The following is a 16,646-nucleotide window of genomic DNA, read 5'->3' on the forward strand; positions in this document are numbered from 1 at the left end:
TGGAGAGACGGGGGAGGGGGGTGTGGGTGGTAGGAGTTTAGTGAAGGAATGCGGAGGAGAAATGAGGGAGGGGAGTGTGAGAACGCTGAACCCCTTCCACCCCACCCCCCCCCCTCCCCGTCCCTCTCCCTACAGACGGAGAGGAGGGGGAGCGGGAATGAGGAGGAGGGAGAGAATTGCGGAGGGAGGAGAAAGAGAATGGGGGTGGGCGAGGTGGGGCGGAGTGGGAGGGAGGGAGGGAGAGGGAGCAGAGGGTGAGTGGGGAGGGGGAGGAGGCGTCTCAGAACTGATACCCATCCACACTCCGTCTCCCTCGTTGCCTACAGAAGGAAGGGAGGGTGCGGGAGGGGGTGGAAGTGAGGGAGAGGAGGATAGTGTCCCGGGGACTGACCCCCTTCCCCCTCGTCTCTCTCTCTCTCTCTCTCCCACCGCAGACAGAGTCCAGCCTGATCCTCACGAAGGAGAACTCCCGCACCAATCGCGACGATCTCCAGGGACTCATCCCGCGGCACAACCGGGGCCCCCTGCTATGCCCCAAACGGCAGAGGGCCGACTGCGCCCTCTTCCCCGACCCCTGGACGGGCTGCGGGGAGCTGCCCCGGGAGGTCTCGCACCCCGAGCTGACGGAACTCGGCTCCTCGCTGACCCGCTTCGGGGTGGAGCTGTACCGGAGGTGGCTGACACCAACCCCGCCGTTAACATTGCCCTGTCTCCCGTCAGCGTGGCGGCCGCCCTGACCCACCTCCTCCTCGGTAAGTGCGGAGGGAGGGTCCGGTGTGCTGGACGGGGCCCGGGGCCCGGGCCCGGGGCGTCGTGTCCAGAGGGGTGGGGAGGGGAGCGGGGACCGTCTGCAGATATGGTTGGGGGGTGGGGGAAGAGGGAAGGGTCAAAGTCAAGGGTCAGGGGTCTTTTCCACGAGTCCGGGTCAGAACCAGGGGTCAGGAGTCCCGTACGGAGGCGAGAGAGTCCCGGATGCTCTGTGACGGGGGGTGTGGGGGGTACATTTAGGTGTTAGGGGGGGTCCAAAACGGGGGTCAGGGGACAAGTATGGGGTCGCGAAGAGGGCGGTTTGCATACGAAGGAGGCGTGTTGGGGGGGGGAGGCGGGTCAGGGGTCAAGTATGGGGTCGCAAAGGGGGGGTTTGCATACGAAGGAGGCGTGTTGGGGGGGGAGGCGGGTCAGGGGTCAAGTATGGGGTCGCAAAGAGGGGGTTTGCATACGAAGGTGGCGTGGTTGGTGGTGGTGGGGGGGGGTGGAGGCCGGTCAGGGGTTGCGGTGGCAGGTCAAAGACAGGGGTGCTGAGGGGTGGGGGGCCAGCTGGGGAGGAGGGGACGGAAGGAATACCCCGCCCGTTCTGAAGGCCCGACCTCTCTCTCTCCCTCCCCCCCCCCATCCCGGCCGCCAGGCTCCCGGAACGAGACGCGGAAGAACCTGGAGGATACCCTCCACTACAGCGGCCGCTTCCTCCCCTGCGTGCACCGGACCCTCAGCCAGCTCCTCAACCGGTCCAGCACCCTGACCTCGGCCTCCCAGCTCTTCTACAGGGAAGGTGAGACTCAACCCCCCCCCCCCCGCCCCCGGGGCCCCCGCAGCGAGACGGGAAGTGCCGAGTGCTCTGTCTGGTCGCCCCGCTGCGGGAAGGGGCCCGGCTGGATTTGCGGGCGGGGGCGAGGGGGAGAGGCCGGACGGACTTGGGCTGGTTTCCCCTGGAGCGGCCGAGGCTGGGAGGAGACCGGAGGGGGGTCGGTAGGACTGTGAGAGGCGTGGATGGAGTGGACACTTCAACTTGCCACGGTTGAGGTGTCAACCCCCCGGGGGTGGGGGCACGGGGTCGACACGGGGCCTGAAGGTTTCCGATCTTGGGGGCAGCGGGACAGGACAAAGGCGTAAGAATAGAGACAGAAAAAAAAATCGACTCTGTCGCCATCCGGCCGGGGTAAGGAGGTGGCGGTCTCGGGAGACCGTGGAATTGCGCCATCGGAGAGTTTCCAGGGGCGGGGTTGGATGGGCGCCACTGATGTTTGTCCAAGGGAAGGGCATCAGGGCCGACGCACCGGTGTGTGGTTCGGCGCCTCTGCTGCGGCTCGAACCGACCACCTTCCGATCCCCGGACCGACACCCCAACCACTTGGCCACGGGCAAAGTCGGCGCCGAGCTGGGCGCGGCTCCTGCGTGATCGCGTCCGCACCGGGGAGGGTGAGACCCCGGGGGCCCCCTGAGGGAAAACCCTGGGTGTGGAGGGTGGGGGGGGGGGGGCACGTTTCACGGTCATCTTCCTCCCCCGGATCCCCCCGGCCGTGCCGAGGGTTGTCGATGTGCCCCCGCGGTGTTGGCTGGATCGCCCCCTCTCCGTCCCGAGCAAATGCACCCCCCCCCATGCTGTGGTCTTCCAGAGGCGGAGCAGGGCTGTGGTTCGTGGGGTTGGGGGAGAAGATTCAATATTCCCCACTCACCACCAGCACCCTCTACCTGCCGCCCCCAACTCTCGGTTTGACGCCGCGTCACCGTCCTCCTATGCCACCTGGGGATTTACCTGTCCCGTCCTGCAATCCCCTCCCTCTCCCCTCCCTCACCCACCTTATTCACCCCCTCTCCCCTACTTGTCCCATCCTACTCTCCCCTCCCTCACCCACCCTATTCACCCCCTCTCCCCTACTTGTCCCATCCTTCTCTCCCCTCCTCTCACCCACCCCTATTCACCCCCTCTCCCCTTCTTGTCCCATCTGCTCTCCCCTCCCTCTCACCCACCCTATTCACCCCCTCTCCCCCTACTTGTCCCGTCCTGCTCTCCCCTCCCTCTCCCCCTCCCTCACCCACCCTATTCACCCCCTCTCCCCTACGTCCCGTCCTGCTCTCCCCTCCCCTCTCCCCTCCCACACCCACCCTATTCACCCCCTCTCCCCTACTTGTCCCATCCTGCTCTCCCCCCTCCCTCTCTCACCCATCACTACTTCACCCACTCCCCTCCCTCTCCCCTCCTCTCCTCCTCCCCCACCCTATTCACCCCCTCTCCCCTCCCTCTCCCATCCCTTCTCTCTCCCCTCCCTCTCCCCTGCTCTCACCCACCCTATTCACCCCCTCTCCCCTACTTGTCCCATCCTGCTCTCCCCTCCCTCTCACCCACCCTATTCACACCCCTCATCCCTACTTGTCCGTCCTGCTCTCCCCTCCCTCTCACCCACCCTATTATTCACCCCCTCTCCCCTACTTGACCCGTCCTGCTCTCCCCTCCCTCCCCTGCTCTCACCCACCCTATTCACCCCCCTCCCCTACTTGTCCTCCCTCCTTCTCTCCCCTCCCTCTCACCCACCCTATTCACCCCCTCTCCCCTACTTGTCCCATCCCTGCTCTCCCCTCCCTCTCACCCACCCTATTCACCCCATCTCCCCTACTTGTCCCGTCCTCCTCTCCCCTCCCTCTCCCCTCCCTCTCACCCACCCTATTCACCCCCTCTCCCCTACGTCCCATCCTTCTCTCCCCTCCCTCTCCCCTGCTCTCACCCACCCTATTCACCCCCTCTCCCCTACTTGTCCCATCCTGCTCTCCCCTCCCTCTCACCCACCCTATTCACCCCCTCTCCCCTACTTGACCCGTCCTGCTCTCCCCTCCCTCCCCTGCTCTCACCCACCCTATTCACCCCCTCTCCCCTACTTGTCCCGTCCTGCTCAACCCTCCCTCTCACCCACCCTATTCACCCCATCTCCCCTACTTGTCCCATCCTTCTCTCCCCTCCCTCTCACCCACCCTATTCACCCCCTCTCCCCTACTTGTCCCATCCTTCTCTCCCCTCCCTCTCACCCACCCTATTCACCCCCTCTCCCCTACTTGTCCCATCCTTCTCTCCCCTCCCTCTCACCCACCCTATTCACCCCCTCTCCCCTACTTGTCCCATCCTCTCCCCTCCCTCTCCCCGCTCTCACCCACCCTATTCACCCCCTCTCCCCTACTTGTCCCGTCCTGCTCTCCCCTCCCTCTCACCCACCCTATTCACCCCATCTCCCCTACTTGTCCCATCCTTCTCTCCCCTCCCTCTCACCCACCCTATTCACCCCCTCTCCCCTACTTGTCCCATCCTTCTCTCCCCTCCCTCTCACCCACCCTATTCACCCCCTCTCCCCTACTTGTCCAATCCTTTTTCTCCCCTCCCTCTCACCCACCCTATTCACCCCCTCTCCCCTACTTGTCCCATCCTCTCCCCTCCCTCTCCCCGCTCTCACCCACCCTATTCACCCCCTCTCCCCTGCCCTCACCCACCCTATTCACCCCCTCTCCCCAACACCACCACCCAATCTCTCCTCCTCTTTCCCCTTCGCTGCCCCAACCCCCTCTCCCTTGCTTCTCGGCACCATCTCTCTTCCCCCTCACTCTCCTCTCCCAAATCCCAATGCGACCCACTCTCCCCTTCTCCTCTCCTTCCTACCTCTCCGCCTCTCTCCCTCCAATCCCTTATCTCTCCTCCTTGCTCCCTCCCTCTGCAATGCCCCGCCTTTTTGCCCCTCCCCCTCGATCCCCCCACGCCTCCTCTCCCCTGCACGCCCTCTCTCCCCTACGTGCTCTGTCTACCTCCTCCTTACAATCCTTCCCTCCCCATCTCCAATCTCCCCTCTGCTCCTCTCTCCCAATGGCATCCCTCCTCCCTCCCCCCTCCCTATCTCCTCTCACCCTCCCTCATCCTCCACTCTCCTCCCTCCTCCCTCCCTATCTCCTCTCCCCCTCCCTCATCCTCCACTCCCCTCCCTCCCGCCTCTCTGCATCCCGCATCAATTCCCTCCCAACCCCTCCACCCCACCTCTCTCCCCCTCTCCTCTCAGGTCTTTGCCTCGAACCGAACTTCATAGACCGGTCCACCCGGTTTTACGCACAGGAGCCGGAAGCCCTGACTTCGAACGCCACCGAGAACATCCGGGCAATTAACGACTGGGTGTCCCATCACACGGAGGGGCTCATCCCCAAGCTGGTCGACAGCGTCCCGGATGACGTCGTTATCATGATCCTCAACGCCGTCCACTACGCAGGTCAGGGGGGGGGGGCTCCGCTCAGTTGCGTGTCTCCCCCCCCCCCCCTCCACCGTACGCCGGGTGCTCTGGGCCGGGAGCGAGGAGGTCTCATTAACGGGGAGAACCTGGTTTAGAGAGGGTGTCATGCTATCGGGGATCGCAGTTTAGATAGGCTGTAATACAACAGACAGTAGGGGCAGGAGCCGGCTTCGAGCCAGCACCGCCATTCACTGTGATCATGGCTGATCATACGCAGTCAGTACCCCGTTCCTGCCCTCTCCCCATATCCCTTGACTCCGCTATCTATAAGAGCTCTATCTAACTCTCTCTTGAATGCAACCAGAGACTTGGCCTCCACTGCCTTCTGGGGCAGAGCATTCCACATACCCACCACTCTCCGGGTGAAAAAGTTTTTCCTCAACTCCGTTCTAAATGGCCGACCCCTTATTCTTAAACTGTGGCCTCTGATTCTGGACTCCCCCCAACATCGGGAACATGCTTCCTGCCTCCAGCGTGTCCAATCCCTTAATGATCTTATAAGTTTCAATCAGATCCCCTCTCATCCTTCTAAATTCCAGTGTGTCCAAGCCCAGTCGCTCCAATCTTTCAACATATGACAGTCCCGCCATCCCGGGAATTAACCTCGTGAACCTACACTGCACTCCCTCAATAGCAAGAATGTCCTTCCTCAAATTTGGAGACCAGAACTGAACACAATACTCCAGGTGTGGTCTCACCAGGGCCCTGTACAGTTGCAGAAGGACCTCTTTACCCCAATACTCAATTCCTCTTGTTATGACGGCCAACATGCCATTAGCTTTCTTCACTGCCTGCTGTACCTGCATGCTTACTTTCATTGACCGATGTACAAGAACACCGAGATCTCGTTGCGCTTCCCCTTTTCCTAACTTGACTCCATTTAGATAGTAATCTGTCTTCCTGTTCTTGCCACCAAAGTGGATAACCTCACATTTATCCACACTAAACTGCATCTGCCATACATTCGCCCACTCACCCAACCTCACATTTATCCACACTAAACTGCATCTGCCATACATTTGCCCACTCACCTAACCTGTCCAAGTCACCCTGCATTCTCATAGCATCCTCCTGACATTTCACACTGCCACCCAGCTTTGTGTCAACGGCAAATTTGCAGATGTTACTTTTAACCCTTTCAACTAAATCATTAATGCAAATTGTAAACAGCTGCGGTCCCAGCACCGAGCCTTGCGGTACCCCACTGGTCACTGCCTGCCTTTCTGAAAAGGAACCGTTAATCGCTACTCTTTGTTTCCTGTTCAAACAGCCAATTTTCAACCCATGTCAGTACTCTTCCCCCAATACCATGTGCCATCAGGTAACGCAGGGGAGTTATGTCTTGTGGGAGAGGGTTTTATACCGTTGGGGGTCCCGGTCTAGATACACCGGCAGGTAACGCGGTTTAGCTGGGGAGTTATGTCTTGTGGAAGGGGGTTTTATACCACTGGGGGTCCCGGTCAGGATACACCGGCAGGTGACGCGGTTTAGCTGGGGAGTTATGTCTTCTGGGAGAGGGTTTTATACCACTGGGGGTCCCGGTCTAGATACACCGGCAGGTAACGCAGCTTAGCTGGGGAGTTATGTCTTCTGGGAGGGGGATTTATACCACTGGGGGTCCCGGTCTAGATACACCGACAGGTAACGCAGTTTAGCTGGAGAGTTATGGCTTCTGGGAGGGGGATTTATACCACTGGGGGTCCCGGTCTAGATAAACCGGCAGGTAACGCGGTTTAGCTGGGGAGTTATGTCTTCTGGGAGAGGGTTTTATACCACTGGGGGTCCCGGTCTAGATACACCGGCAGGTAACGCAGTTTAGCTGGGGAGTTATGTCTTCTGGGAGGGGGTTTTATACCACTGGGGGTCCCGGTCTAGATACACCGGCAGGTAACGCGGTTTAGATGGGGAGTTATGTCTTCTGGGAGGGGGATTTATACCACTGGGAGTCCTGGTCTAGATACACCGGCAGGTGACGCGGTTTAGCTGGGGAGTTATGTCTTGTTGGAGGGGGTTTTATACCATTGGGGGTTCCGGTTTAGATACACCGGCAGGTAACGCGGTTTATCTGGGGAGTTATGTCTTCTGGGAGGGGGATTTATACCATTGGGGGTCCCGGTCTAGATACACCGGCAGGTAAGGCGGTTTAGCTGGGGAGTTATGTCTTGTGGGAGGGGGATTTATACCACTGGGGGTCCCGGTCTAGATACACCGGCAGGTAACGCGGTTTAGCTGGGGAGTTATGTCTTGTTGGAGGGGGTTTTATACCACTGGGGGTCCCAGTCTAGATACACCGGCAGGTAACGCAGTTTAGCTGGGGTGTTATGTCTTGTTGGAGGGGGTTTTATACCACTGGGGGTCCCGGTTTAGATACACCGGCAGGTAACGCGGTTTAGCTGGGGAGTTATGTCTTCTGGGAGGGGGTTTTATACCACTGGGGGTCCCGGTTTAGATACACCGGCAGGAAACGCGGTTTAGCTGGGGAGTTATGTCTTCTGGGAGAGGGTTTTATACCGTTGGGGGTCCCGGTCTAGATACACCGGCAGGTAACGCGGTTTAGCTGGGGAGTTATGTCTTGTTGGAGGGGGTTTTATACCATTGGGGGTCCCGGTCTAGATACACCGGCAGGTAACGCAGTTTAGCTGGGGAGTTATGTCTTCTGGGAGTGGGATTTATACCACTGGGGGTCCCGGTCTAGATACATCGGCAGGTAACGCGGTTTAGCTGGGGAGTTATGTCTTCTGGGAGGGGGATTTATACCATTGGGGGTCCAGGTTTAGATACACCGGCAGGTAACGCGGTTTAGCTGGGGAGTTATGTCTTGTGGGAGGGGGATTTATACCACTGGGGGTCACGGTTTAGATACACCGACAGGTAACGCGGTTTAGCTGGGGAGTTATGTCTTCTGGGAGGGGGATTTATACCACTGGGGATCCCGGTCTAGATACACCGGTAGGTAACGCGGTTTAGCAGGGGAGTTATGTCTTCTGGGAGGGGGATTTATACCACTGGGGCTCCCGGTTTAGATACACCGGTAGGTAACGCGGTTTAGCTGGGGAGTTATGTCTTCTGGGAGGGGGATTTATACCACTGGGGGACCCGGTCTAGATACACCGGCAGGTAACGCGGTTTAGCAGGGGAGTTATGTCTTCTGGGAGGGGGTTTTATACCATTGGGGGTCCCGGTTTAGATACACCGGCAGGTAACGCGGTTTAGCTGGGGAGTTATGTCTTCTGGGAGGGGGATTTATACCATTCGGGGTCCCGGTTTAGATACACCGGCAGGTAACGCGGTTTAGCTGGGGAGTTATGTCTTCTGAGAGGGGGTTATATACCAATGGGGGTCCTGGTTTAGATACACCGGCAGGTAACGCGGTTTAGCTGGGGAGTTATGTCTTGTGGGAGGGGGAATAATACCACTGGGGGTCCCGGTCTAGATACACCGGCAGGTAACGCGGTTTAGCAGGGGAGTTATGTCTTGTCGGAGGGGGTTTTATACCATTGGGGGTCCCGGTCTAGATACACCGGCAGGTAACGCGGTTTAGCTGGGGAGTTATGTCTTCTGGGAGGAGGTTTTATACCACTGGGGGTCCTGGTTTAGATACACCGGCAGGTAACGCAGCTTAGCTGGGGAGTTATGTCTTCTGGGAGGGGGTTTTATACCACTGGGAGTCCCGGTTTAGATACACCGGCAGGTAACGCGGTTTAGCTGGGGAGTTATGTCTTCTGGGAGAGGGTTTTATACCACTGGGGGTCCCGGTCTAGATACAACGGCAGGTAACGCGGTTTAGCTGGGGAGTTATTTCTTGTTGGAGGGGGTTTTATACCATTGGGGGTCCCTGTTTAGATACACCGGCAGGTAACGCGGTTTAGCTGGGGAGTTATGTCTTCTGGAAGGGGGTTTTATACCACTGGGGGTCCCGGTCTAGATACACCGGCAGGTAACGCGGTTTAGCTGGGGAGTTATGTACTGTTGGAGAGGGTTTTATACCACTGGGGGTCTGGGTCTAGATACACCGGCAGGTAACGCGGTTTAGCTGGGGAGTTATGTCTTCTGGGAGGGGGATTTATACCACTGGGGGTCCTTGTCTAGATACACCGGCATGTGACGCGGTTTAGCTGGGGAGTTATTTCTTGTTGGAGGGGGTTTTATACCATTGGGGGTCCCTGTTTAGATACACCGGCAGGTAACGCGGTTTAGCTGGGGAGTTATGTCTTCTGGAAGGGGGTTTTATACCACTGGGGGTCCCGGTCTAGATACACCGGCAGGTAACGCGGTTTAGCTGGGGAGTTATGTACTGTTGGAGAGGGTTTTATACCACTGGGGGTCTGGGTCTAGATACACCGGCAGGTAACGCGGTTTAGCTGGGGAGTTATGTCTTCTGGGAGGGGGATTTATACCACTGGGGGTCCTTGTCTAGATACACCGGCAGGTGACGCGGTTTAGCTGGGGAGTTATGTCTTGTTGGAGGGGGATTTATACCATTGGGGGTCCAGGTTTAGATACACCGGCAGGTAACGCGGTTTAGCTGGGGAGTTATGTCTTGTGGGAGGGGGATTTATACCACTGGGGGTCACGGTTTAGATACACCGACAGGTAACGCGGTTTAGCTGGGGAGTTATGTCTTCTGGGAGGGGGATTTATACCACTGGGGATCCCGGTCTAGATACACCGGTAGGTAACGCGGTTTAGCAGGGGAGTTATGTCTTCTGGGAGGGGGATTTATACCACTGGGGCTCCCGGTTTAGATACACCGGTAGGTAACGCGGTTTAGCTGGGGAGTTATGTCTTCTGGGAGGGGGATTTATACCACTGGGGGACCCGGTCTAGATACACCGGCAGGTAACGCGGTTTAGCAGGGGAGTTATGTCTTCTGGGAGGGGGTTTTATACCATTGGGGGTCCCGGTTTAGATACACCGGCAGGTAACGCGGTTTAGCTGGGGAGTTATGTCTTCTGGGAGGGGGATTTATACCATTCGGGGTCCCGGTTTAGATACACCGGCAGGTAACGCGGTTTAGCTGGGGAGTTATGTCTTCTGAGAGGGGGTTATATACCAATGGGGGTCCTGGTTTAGATACACCGGCAGGTAACGCGGTTTAGCTGGGGAGTTATGTCTTGTGGGAGGGGGAATAATACCACTGGGGGTCCCGGTCTAGATACACCGGCAGGTAACGCGGTTTAGCAGGGGAGTTATGTCTTGTCGGAGGGGGTTTTATACCATTGGGGGTCCCGGTCTAGATACACCGGCAGGTAACGCGGTTTAGCTGGGGAGTTATGTCTTCTGGGAGGAGGTTTTATACCACTGGGGGTCCTGGTTTAGATACACCGGCAGGTAACGCAGCTTAGCTGGGGAGTTATGTCTTCTGGGAGGGGGTTTTATACCACTGGGAGTCCCGGTTTAGATACACCGGCAGGTAACGCGGTTTAGCTGGGGAGTTATGTCTTCTGGGAGAGGGTTTTATACCACTGGGGGTCCCGGTCTAGATACACCGGCAGGTAACGCGGTTTAGCTGGGGAGTTATTTCTTGTTGGAGGGGGTTTTATACCATTGGGGGTCCCTGTTTAGATACACCGGCAGGTAACGCGGTTTAGCTGGGGAGTTATGTCTTCTGGAAGGGGGTTTTATACCACTGGGGGTCCCGGTCTAGATACACCGGCAGGTAACGCGGTTTAGCTGGGGAGTTATGTACTGTTGGAGAGGGTTTTATACCACTGGGGGTCTGGGTCTAGATACACCGGCAGGTAACGCGGTTTAGCTGGGGAGTTATGTCTTCTGGGAGGGGGATTTATACCACTGGGGGTCCTTGTCTAGATACACCGGCAGGTGACGCGGTTTAGCTGGGGAGTTATGTCTTGTTGGAGGGGGTTTTATACCATTGGGGGTCCCGGTTTAGATACACCGGCAGGTAACGCGGTTTAGCTGGGGAGTTATGTCTTCTGGGAGGGGGATTTATACCATTGGGGGTCCCGGTCTAGATACACCGGCAGGTAACGCGGTTTAGCTGGGGAGTTATGTCTTGTGGGAGGGGGATTTATACCACTGGGGGTCCCGGTCTAGATACACCGGCAGGTAACGCGGTTTAGCTGGGGAGTTATGTCTTGTTGGAGGGTGTTTTATACCACTGGGGGTCCCGGTCTAGATACACCGGCAGGTAACGCAGTTTAGCTGGGGTGTTATGTCTTGTTGGAGGGGGTTTTATACCACTGGGGGTCCCGGTTTAGATACACCGGCAGGTAACGCGGTTTAGCTGGGGAGTTATGTCTTCTGGGAGGGGGTTTTATACCACTGGGGGTCCCGGTCTAGATACACCGGCAGGTAACGCGGTTTAGCTGGGGAGTTATGTCTTCTGGGAGAGGGTTTTATACCACTGTGTGTCCCGCTCGAGATACACCGGCAGGTAACGCAGTTTAGCTCGGGAGTTCTGTCCTCTGGGAGGGGGTTTTATACCGTTGGGGGTCCCGGTCTAGATACACCGGCAGGTAACGCGGTTTAGCTGGGGAGTTATGTCTTGTTGGAGGGGGTTTTATACCATTGGGGGTCACGGTCTAGATACACCGGCAGGTAACGCGGTTTAGCTGGGGAGTTATGTCTTCTGGGAGGGGGTTTTATACCACTGGGGGCCCCGGTCTAGATACACCGGCAGGTAACGCGGTTTAGCTGGGGAGTTATGTCCTGTTGGAGAGGGTTTTATACCACTGCGGGTCCTGGTCTAGATACACCGGCAGGTAACGCGGATTAGCTGGGGAGTTATGTCTTCTGGGAGGGGGATTTATACCACTGGGGGTCCTTGTCTAGATACACCGGCAGGTGACGCGGTTTAGCTGGGGAGTTATGTCTTGTTGGAGGGGGATTTATACCATTGGGGGTCCAGGTTTAGATACACCGGCAGGTAACGCGGTTTAGCTGGGGAGTTATGTCTTGTGGGAGGGGGATTTATACCACTGGGGGTCACGGTTTAGATACACCGACAGGTAACGCGGTTTAGCTGGGGAGTTATGTCTTCTGGGAGGGGGATTTATACCACTGGGGATCCCGGTCTAGATACACCGGTAGGTAACGCGGTTTAGCAGGGGAGTTATGTCTTCTGGGAGGGGGATTTATACCACTGGGGCTCCCGGTTTAGATACACCGGTAGGTAACGCGGTTTAGCTGGGGAGTTATGTCTTCTGGGAGGGGGATTTATACCACTGGGGGACCCGGTCTAGATACACCGGCAGGTAACGCGGTTTAGCAGGGGAGTTATGTCTTCTGGGAGGGGGTTTTATACCATTGGGGGTCCCGGTTTAGATACACCGGCAGGTAACGCGGTTTAGCTGGGGAGTTATGTCTTCTGGGAGGGGGATTTATACCATTCGGGGTCCCGGTTTAGATACACCGGCAGGTAACGCGGTTTAGCTGGGGAGTTATGTCTTCTGAGAGGGGGTTATATACCAATGGGGGTCCTGGTTTAGATACACCGGCAGGTAACGCGGTTTAGCTGGGGAGTTATGTCTTGTGGGAGGGGGAATAATACCACTGGGGGTCCCGGTCTAGATACACCGGCAGGTAACGCGGTTTAGCAGGGGAGTTATGTCTTGTCGGAGGGGGTTTTATACCATTGGGGGTCCCGGTCTAGATACACCGGCAGGTAACGCGGTTTAGCTGGGGAGTTATGTCTTCTGGGAGGAGGTTTTATACCACTGGGGGTCCTGGTTTAGATACACCGGCAGGTAACGCAGCTTAGCTGGGGAGTTATGTCTTCTGGGAGGGGGTTTTATACCACTGGGAGTCCCGGTTTAGATACACCGGCAGGTAACGCGGTTTAGCTGGGGAGTTATGTCTTCTGGGAGAGGGTTTTATACCACTGGGGGTCCCGGTCTAGATACACCGGCAGGTAACGCGGTTTAGCTGGGGAGTTATTTCTTGTTGGAGGGGGTTTTATACCATTGGGGGTCCCTGTTTAGATACACCGGCAGGTAACGCGGTTTAGCTGGGGAGTTATGTCTTCTGGAAGGGGGTTTTATACCACTGGGGGTCCCGGTCTAGATACACCGGCAGGTAACGCGGTTTAGCTGGGGAGTTATGTACTGTTGGAGAGGGTTTTATACCACTGGGGGTCTGGGTCTAGATACACCGGCAGGTAACGCGGTTTAGCTGGGGAGTTATGTCTTCTGGGAGGGGGATTTATACCACTGGGGGTCCTTGTCTAGATACACCGGCAGGTGACGCGGTTTAGCTGGGGAGTTATGTCTTGTTGGAGGGGGTTTTATACCATTGGGGGTCCCGGTTTAGATACACCGGCAGGTAACGCGGTTTAGCTGGGGAGTTATGTCTTCTGGGAGGGGGATTTATACCATTGGGGGTCCCGGTCTAGATACACCGGCAGGTAACGCGGTTTAGCTGGGGAGTTATGTCTTGTGGGAGGGGGATTTATACCACTGGGGGTCCCGGTCTAGATACACCGGCAGGTAACGCGGTTTAGCTGGGGAGTTATGTCTTGTTGGAGGGTGTTTTATACCACTGGGGGTCCCGGTCTAGATACACCGGCAGGTAACGCAGTTTAGCTGGGGTGTTATGTCTTGTTGGAGGGGGTTTTATACCACTGGGGGTCCCGGTTTAGATACACCGGCAGGTAACGCGGTTTAGCTGGGGAGTTATGTCTTCTGGGAGGGGGTTTTATACCACTGGGGGTCCCGGTCTAGATACACCGGCAGGTAACGCGGTTTAGCTGGGGAGTTATGTCTTCTGGGAGAGGGTTTTATACCACTGTGTGTCCCGCTCGAGATACACCGGCAGGTAACGCAGTTTAGCTCGGGAGTTCTGTCCTCTGGGAGGGGGTTTTATACCGTTGGGGGTCCCGGTCTAGATACACCGGCAGGTAACGCGGTTTAGCTGGGGAGTTATGTCTTGTTGGAGGGGGTTTTATACCATTGGGGGTCACGGTCTAGATACACCGGCAGGTAACGCGGTTTAGCTGGGGAGTTATGTCTTCTGGGAGGGGGTTTTATACCACTGGGGGCCCCGGTCTAGATACACCGGCAGGTAACGCGGTTTAGCTGGGGAGTTATGTCCTGTTGGAGAGGGTTTTATACCACTGCGGGTCCTGGTCTAGATACACCGGCAGGTAACGCGGATTAGCTGGGGAGTTATGTCTTCTGGGAGGGGGATTTATACCACTGGGGGTCCTGGTCTAGATACACCGGCAGGTGACGCGGTTTAGCTGGGGAGTTATGTCTTGTTGGAGGGAGTTTTATACCATTGGGGGTCCCGGTTTAGATACACCGGCAGGTAACGCGGTTTAGCTGGGGAGTTCTGTCTTCTGGGAGGGGGATTTATACCATTGGGGGTCCCGGTCTAGATACACCGGCAGGTAACGCGGTTTAGCTGGGGAGTTATGTCTTGTTGGAGGGGGTTTTATACCACTGGGGGTCCCGGTCTAGATACACCGGCAGGTAACGCAGTTTAGCTGGGGTGTTATGTCTTGTTGGAGGGGGTTTTATACCACTGGGGGTCCCGGTTTAGATACACCGGCAGGTAACGCGGTTTAGCTGGGGAGTTATGTCTTCTGGGAGGGGGTTTTATACCACTGGGGGTCCCGGTTTAGATACACCGGCAGGAAACGCGGTTTAGCTGGGGAGTTATGTCTTCTGGGAGGGGGTTTTATACCACTGGGGGTCCCGGTTTAGATACACCGGCAGGTAACGCGGTTTAGCTCGGGAGTTATGTCTTCTGGGAGAGGGTTTTATACCGTTGGGGGTCCCGGTCTAGATACACCGGCAGGTAGCGCGGTTTAGCTGGGGAGTTATGTCTTGTTGGAGGGGGTTTTATACCATTGGGGGTCCCGGTCTAGATACACCGGCAGGTAACGCAGTTTAGCTGGGGAGTTATGTCTTGTTGGAGGGGGTTTTATACCATTGGGGGTCCCGGTCTAGATACACCGGCAGGTAACGCAGTTTAGCTGGGGAGTTATGTCTTCTGGGAGGGGGATTTATACCACTGGGGGTCCCCGTCTAGATACACCGGCAGGTAACGCGGTTTAGCTGGGGAGTTATGTCTTGTTCGAGGGGGATTTATACCACTGGGGGTCCCGGTCTAGATACACCGGCAGGTAACGCGGTTAAGCTGGGGAGTTATGTCTTCTGGGAGGGGGATTTATACCACTGGGGGTCCTGGTCTAGATACACCTGCAGGTGACGCGGTTTAGCTGGGGAGTTATGTCTTGTTGGAGGGAGTTTTATACCATTGGGGGTCCCGGTTTAGATACACCGGCAGGTAACGCGGTTTAGCTGGGGAGTTCTGTCTTCTGGGAGGGGGATTTATACCATTGGGGGTCCCGGTCTAGATACACCGGCAGGTAACGCGGTTTAGCTGGGGAGTTATGTCTTGTTGGAGGGGGTTTTATACCACTGGGGGTCCCGGTCTAGATACACCGGCAGGTAACGCAGTTTAGCTGGGGTGTTATGTCTTGTTGGAGGGGGTTTTATACCACTGGGGGTCCCGGTTTAGATACACCGGAGGTAACGCGGTTTAGCTGGGTAGTTATGTCTTCTGGGAGGGGGTTTTATACCACTGGGGGTCCCGGTTTAGATACACCGGCAGGTAACGCGGTTTAGCTCGGGAGTTATGTCTTCTGGGAGAGGGTTTTATACCGTTGGGGGTCCCGGTCTAGATACACCGGCTGGTAACGCGGTTTAGCTGGGGAGTTATGTCTTGTTGGAGGGGGTTTTATACCATTGGGGGTCCCGGTCTAGATACACCGGCAGGTATCGCAGTTTAGCTGGGGAGTTATGTCTTCTGGGAGGGGGTTTTATACCACTGGGGGTCCCGGTTTAGATACACCGGCAGGTAACGCGGTTTAGCTGGGTAGTTATGTCTTCTGGGAGGGGGTTTTATACCACTGGGGGTCCCGGTTTAGATACACCGGCAGGTAACGCGGTTTAGCTCGGGAGTTATGTCTTCTGGGAGAGGGTTTTATACCGTTGGGGGTCCCGGTCTAGATACACCGGCTGGTAACGCGGTTTAGCTGGGGAGTTATGTCTTGTTGGAGGGGGTTTTATACCATTGGGGGTCCCGGTCTAGATACACCGGCAGGTATCGCAGTTTAGCTGGGGAGTTATGTCTTGTTGGAGGGGGTTTTATACCATTGGGGGTCCCGGTCTAGATACACCGGCAGGTAACGCAGTTTAGCTGGGGAGTTATGTCTTCTGGGAGGGGGATTTATACCACTGGGGGTCCCCGTCTAGATACACCGGCTGGTAACGCGGTTTAGCTGGGGAGTTATGTCTTGTTCGAGGGGGATTTATACCACTGGGGGTCCCGGTCTAGATACACCGGTAGGTAACGCGGTTTAGCTGGGGAGTTATGTCTTCTGGGAGGGGGATTTATACCACTGGGGATCCCGGTCTAGATACACCGGCAGGTAACGCGGTTAAGCTGGGGAGTTATGTCTTGTGGAAGGGGGATTTATACCACTGGGGGTCCCGGTCTGGATACACCGGCAGGTAACGCGGTTTAGCTGGGGAATTATGTCTTCTGGGAGAGTGTTTTATACCACTGGGGGTCCCGGTCTAGATACACCGGCAGGTAACGCAGTTTAGCTGGGGAGTTATATCTTCTGGGAGGGGGATTTAT

The 16,646-nt window shown here is 56.8% G+C and overlaps 1 protein-coding gene across 1 annotated transcript in view; it reads left to right on the top strand.

Moving 5' to 3' along the window:
- Positions 1–439: 439 nt before the first annotated feature.
- The window catches only part of LOC132386948 (plasma protease C1 inhibitor-like), a 67,095-nt gene continuing 50,888 nt past the window's right edge, over positions 440–16,646 (top strand). The window contains exons 1-3 of the mRNA XM_059959306.1: positions 440–752; positions 1,406–1,549; positions 4,812–5,015. Of these exons, the coding sequence (XP_059815289.1) occupies positions 530–752; positions 1,406–1,549; positions 4,812–5,015 (571 nt within the window). The 5' untranslated portion in view covers positions 440–529. The remainder of the gene's footprint in view (positions 753–1,405; positions 1,550–4,811; positions 5,016–16,646) is intronic.

Source organism: Hypanus sabinus, unplaced genomic scaffold, assembly GCF_030144855.1.
Source record: "Hypanus sabinus isolate sHypSab1 unplaced genomic scaffold, sHypSab1.hap1 scaffold_1404, whole genome shotgun sequence".
Classification (NCBI taxonomy): domain Eukaryota; kingdom Metazoa; phylum Chordata; class Chondrichthyes; order Myliobatiformes; family Dasyatidae; genus Hypanus; species Hypanus sabinus.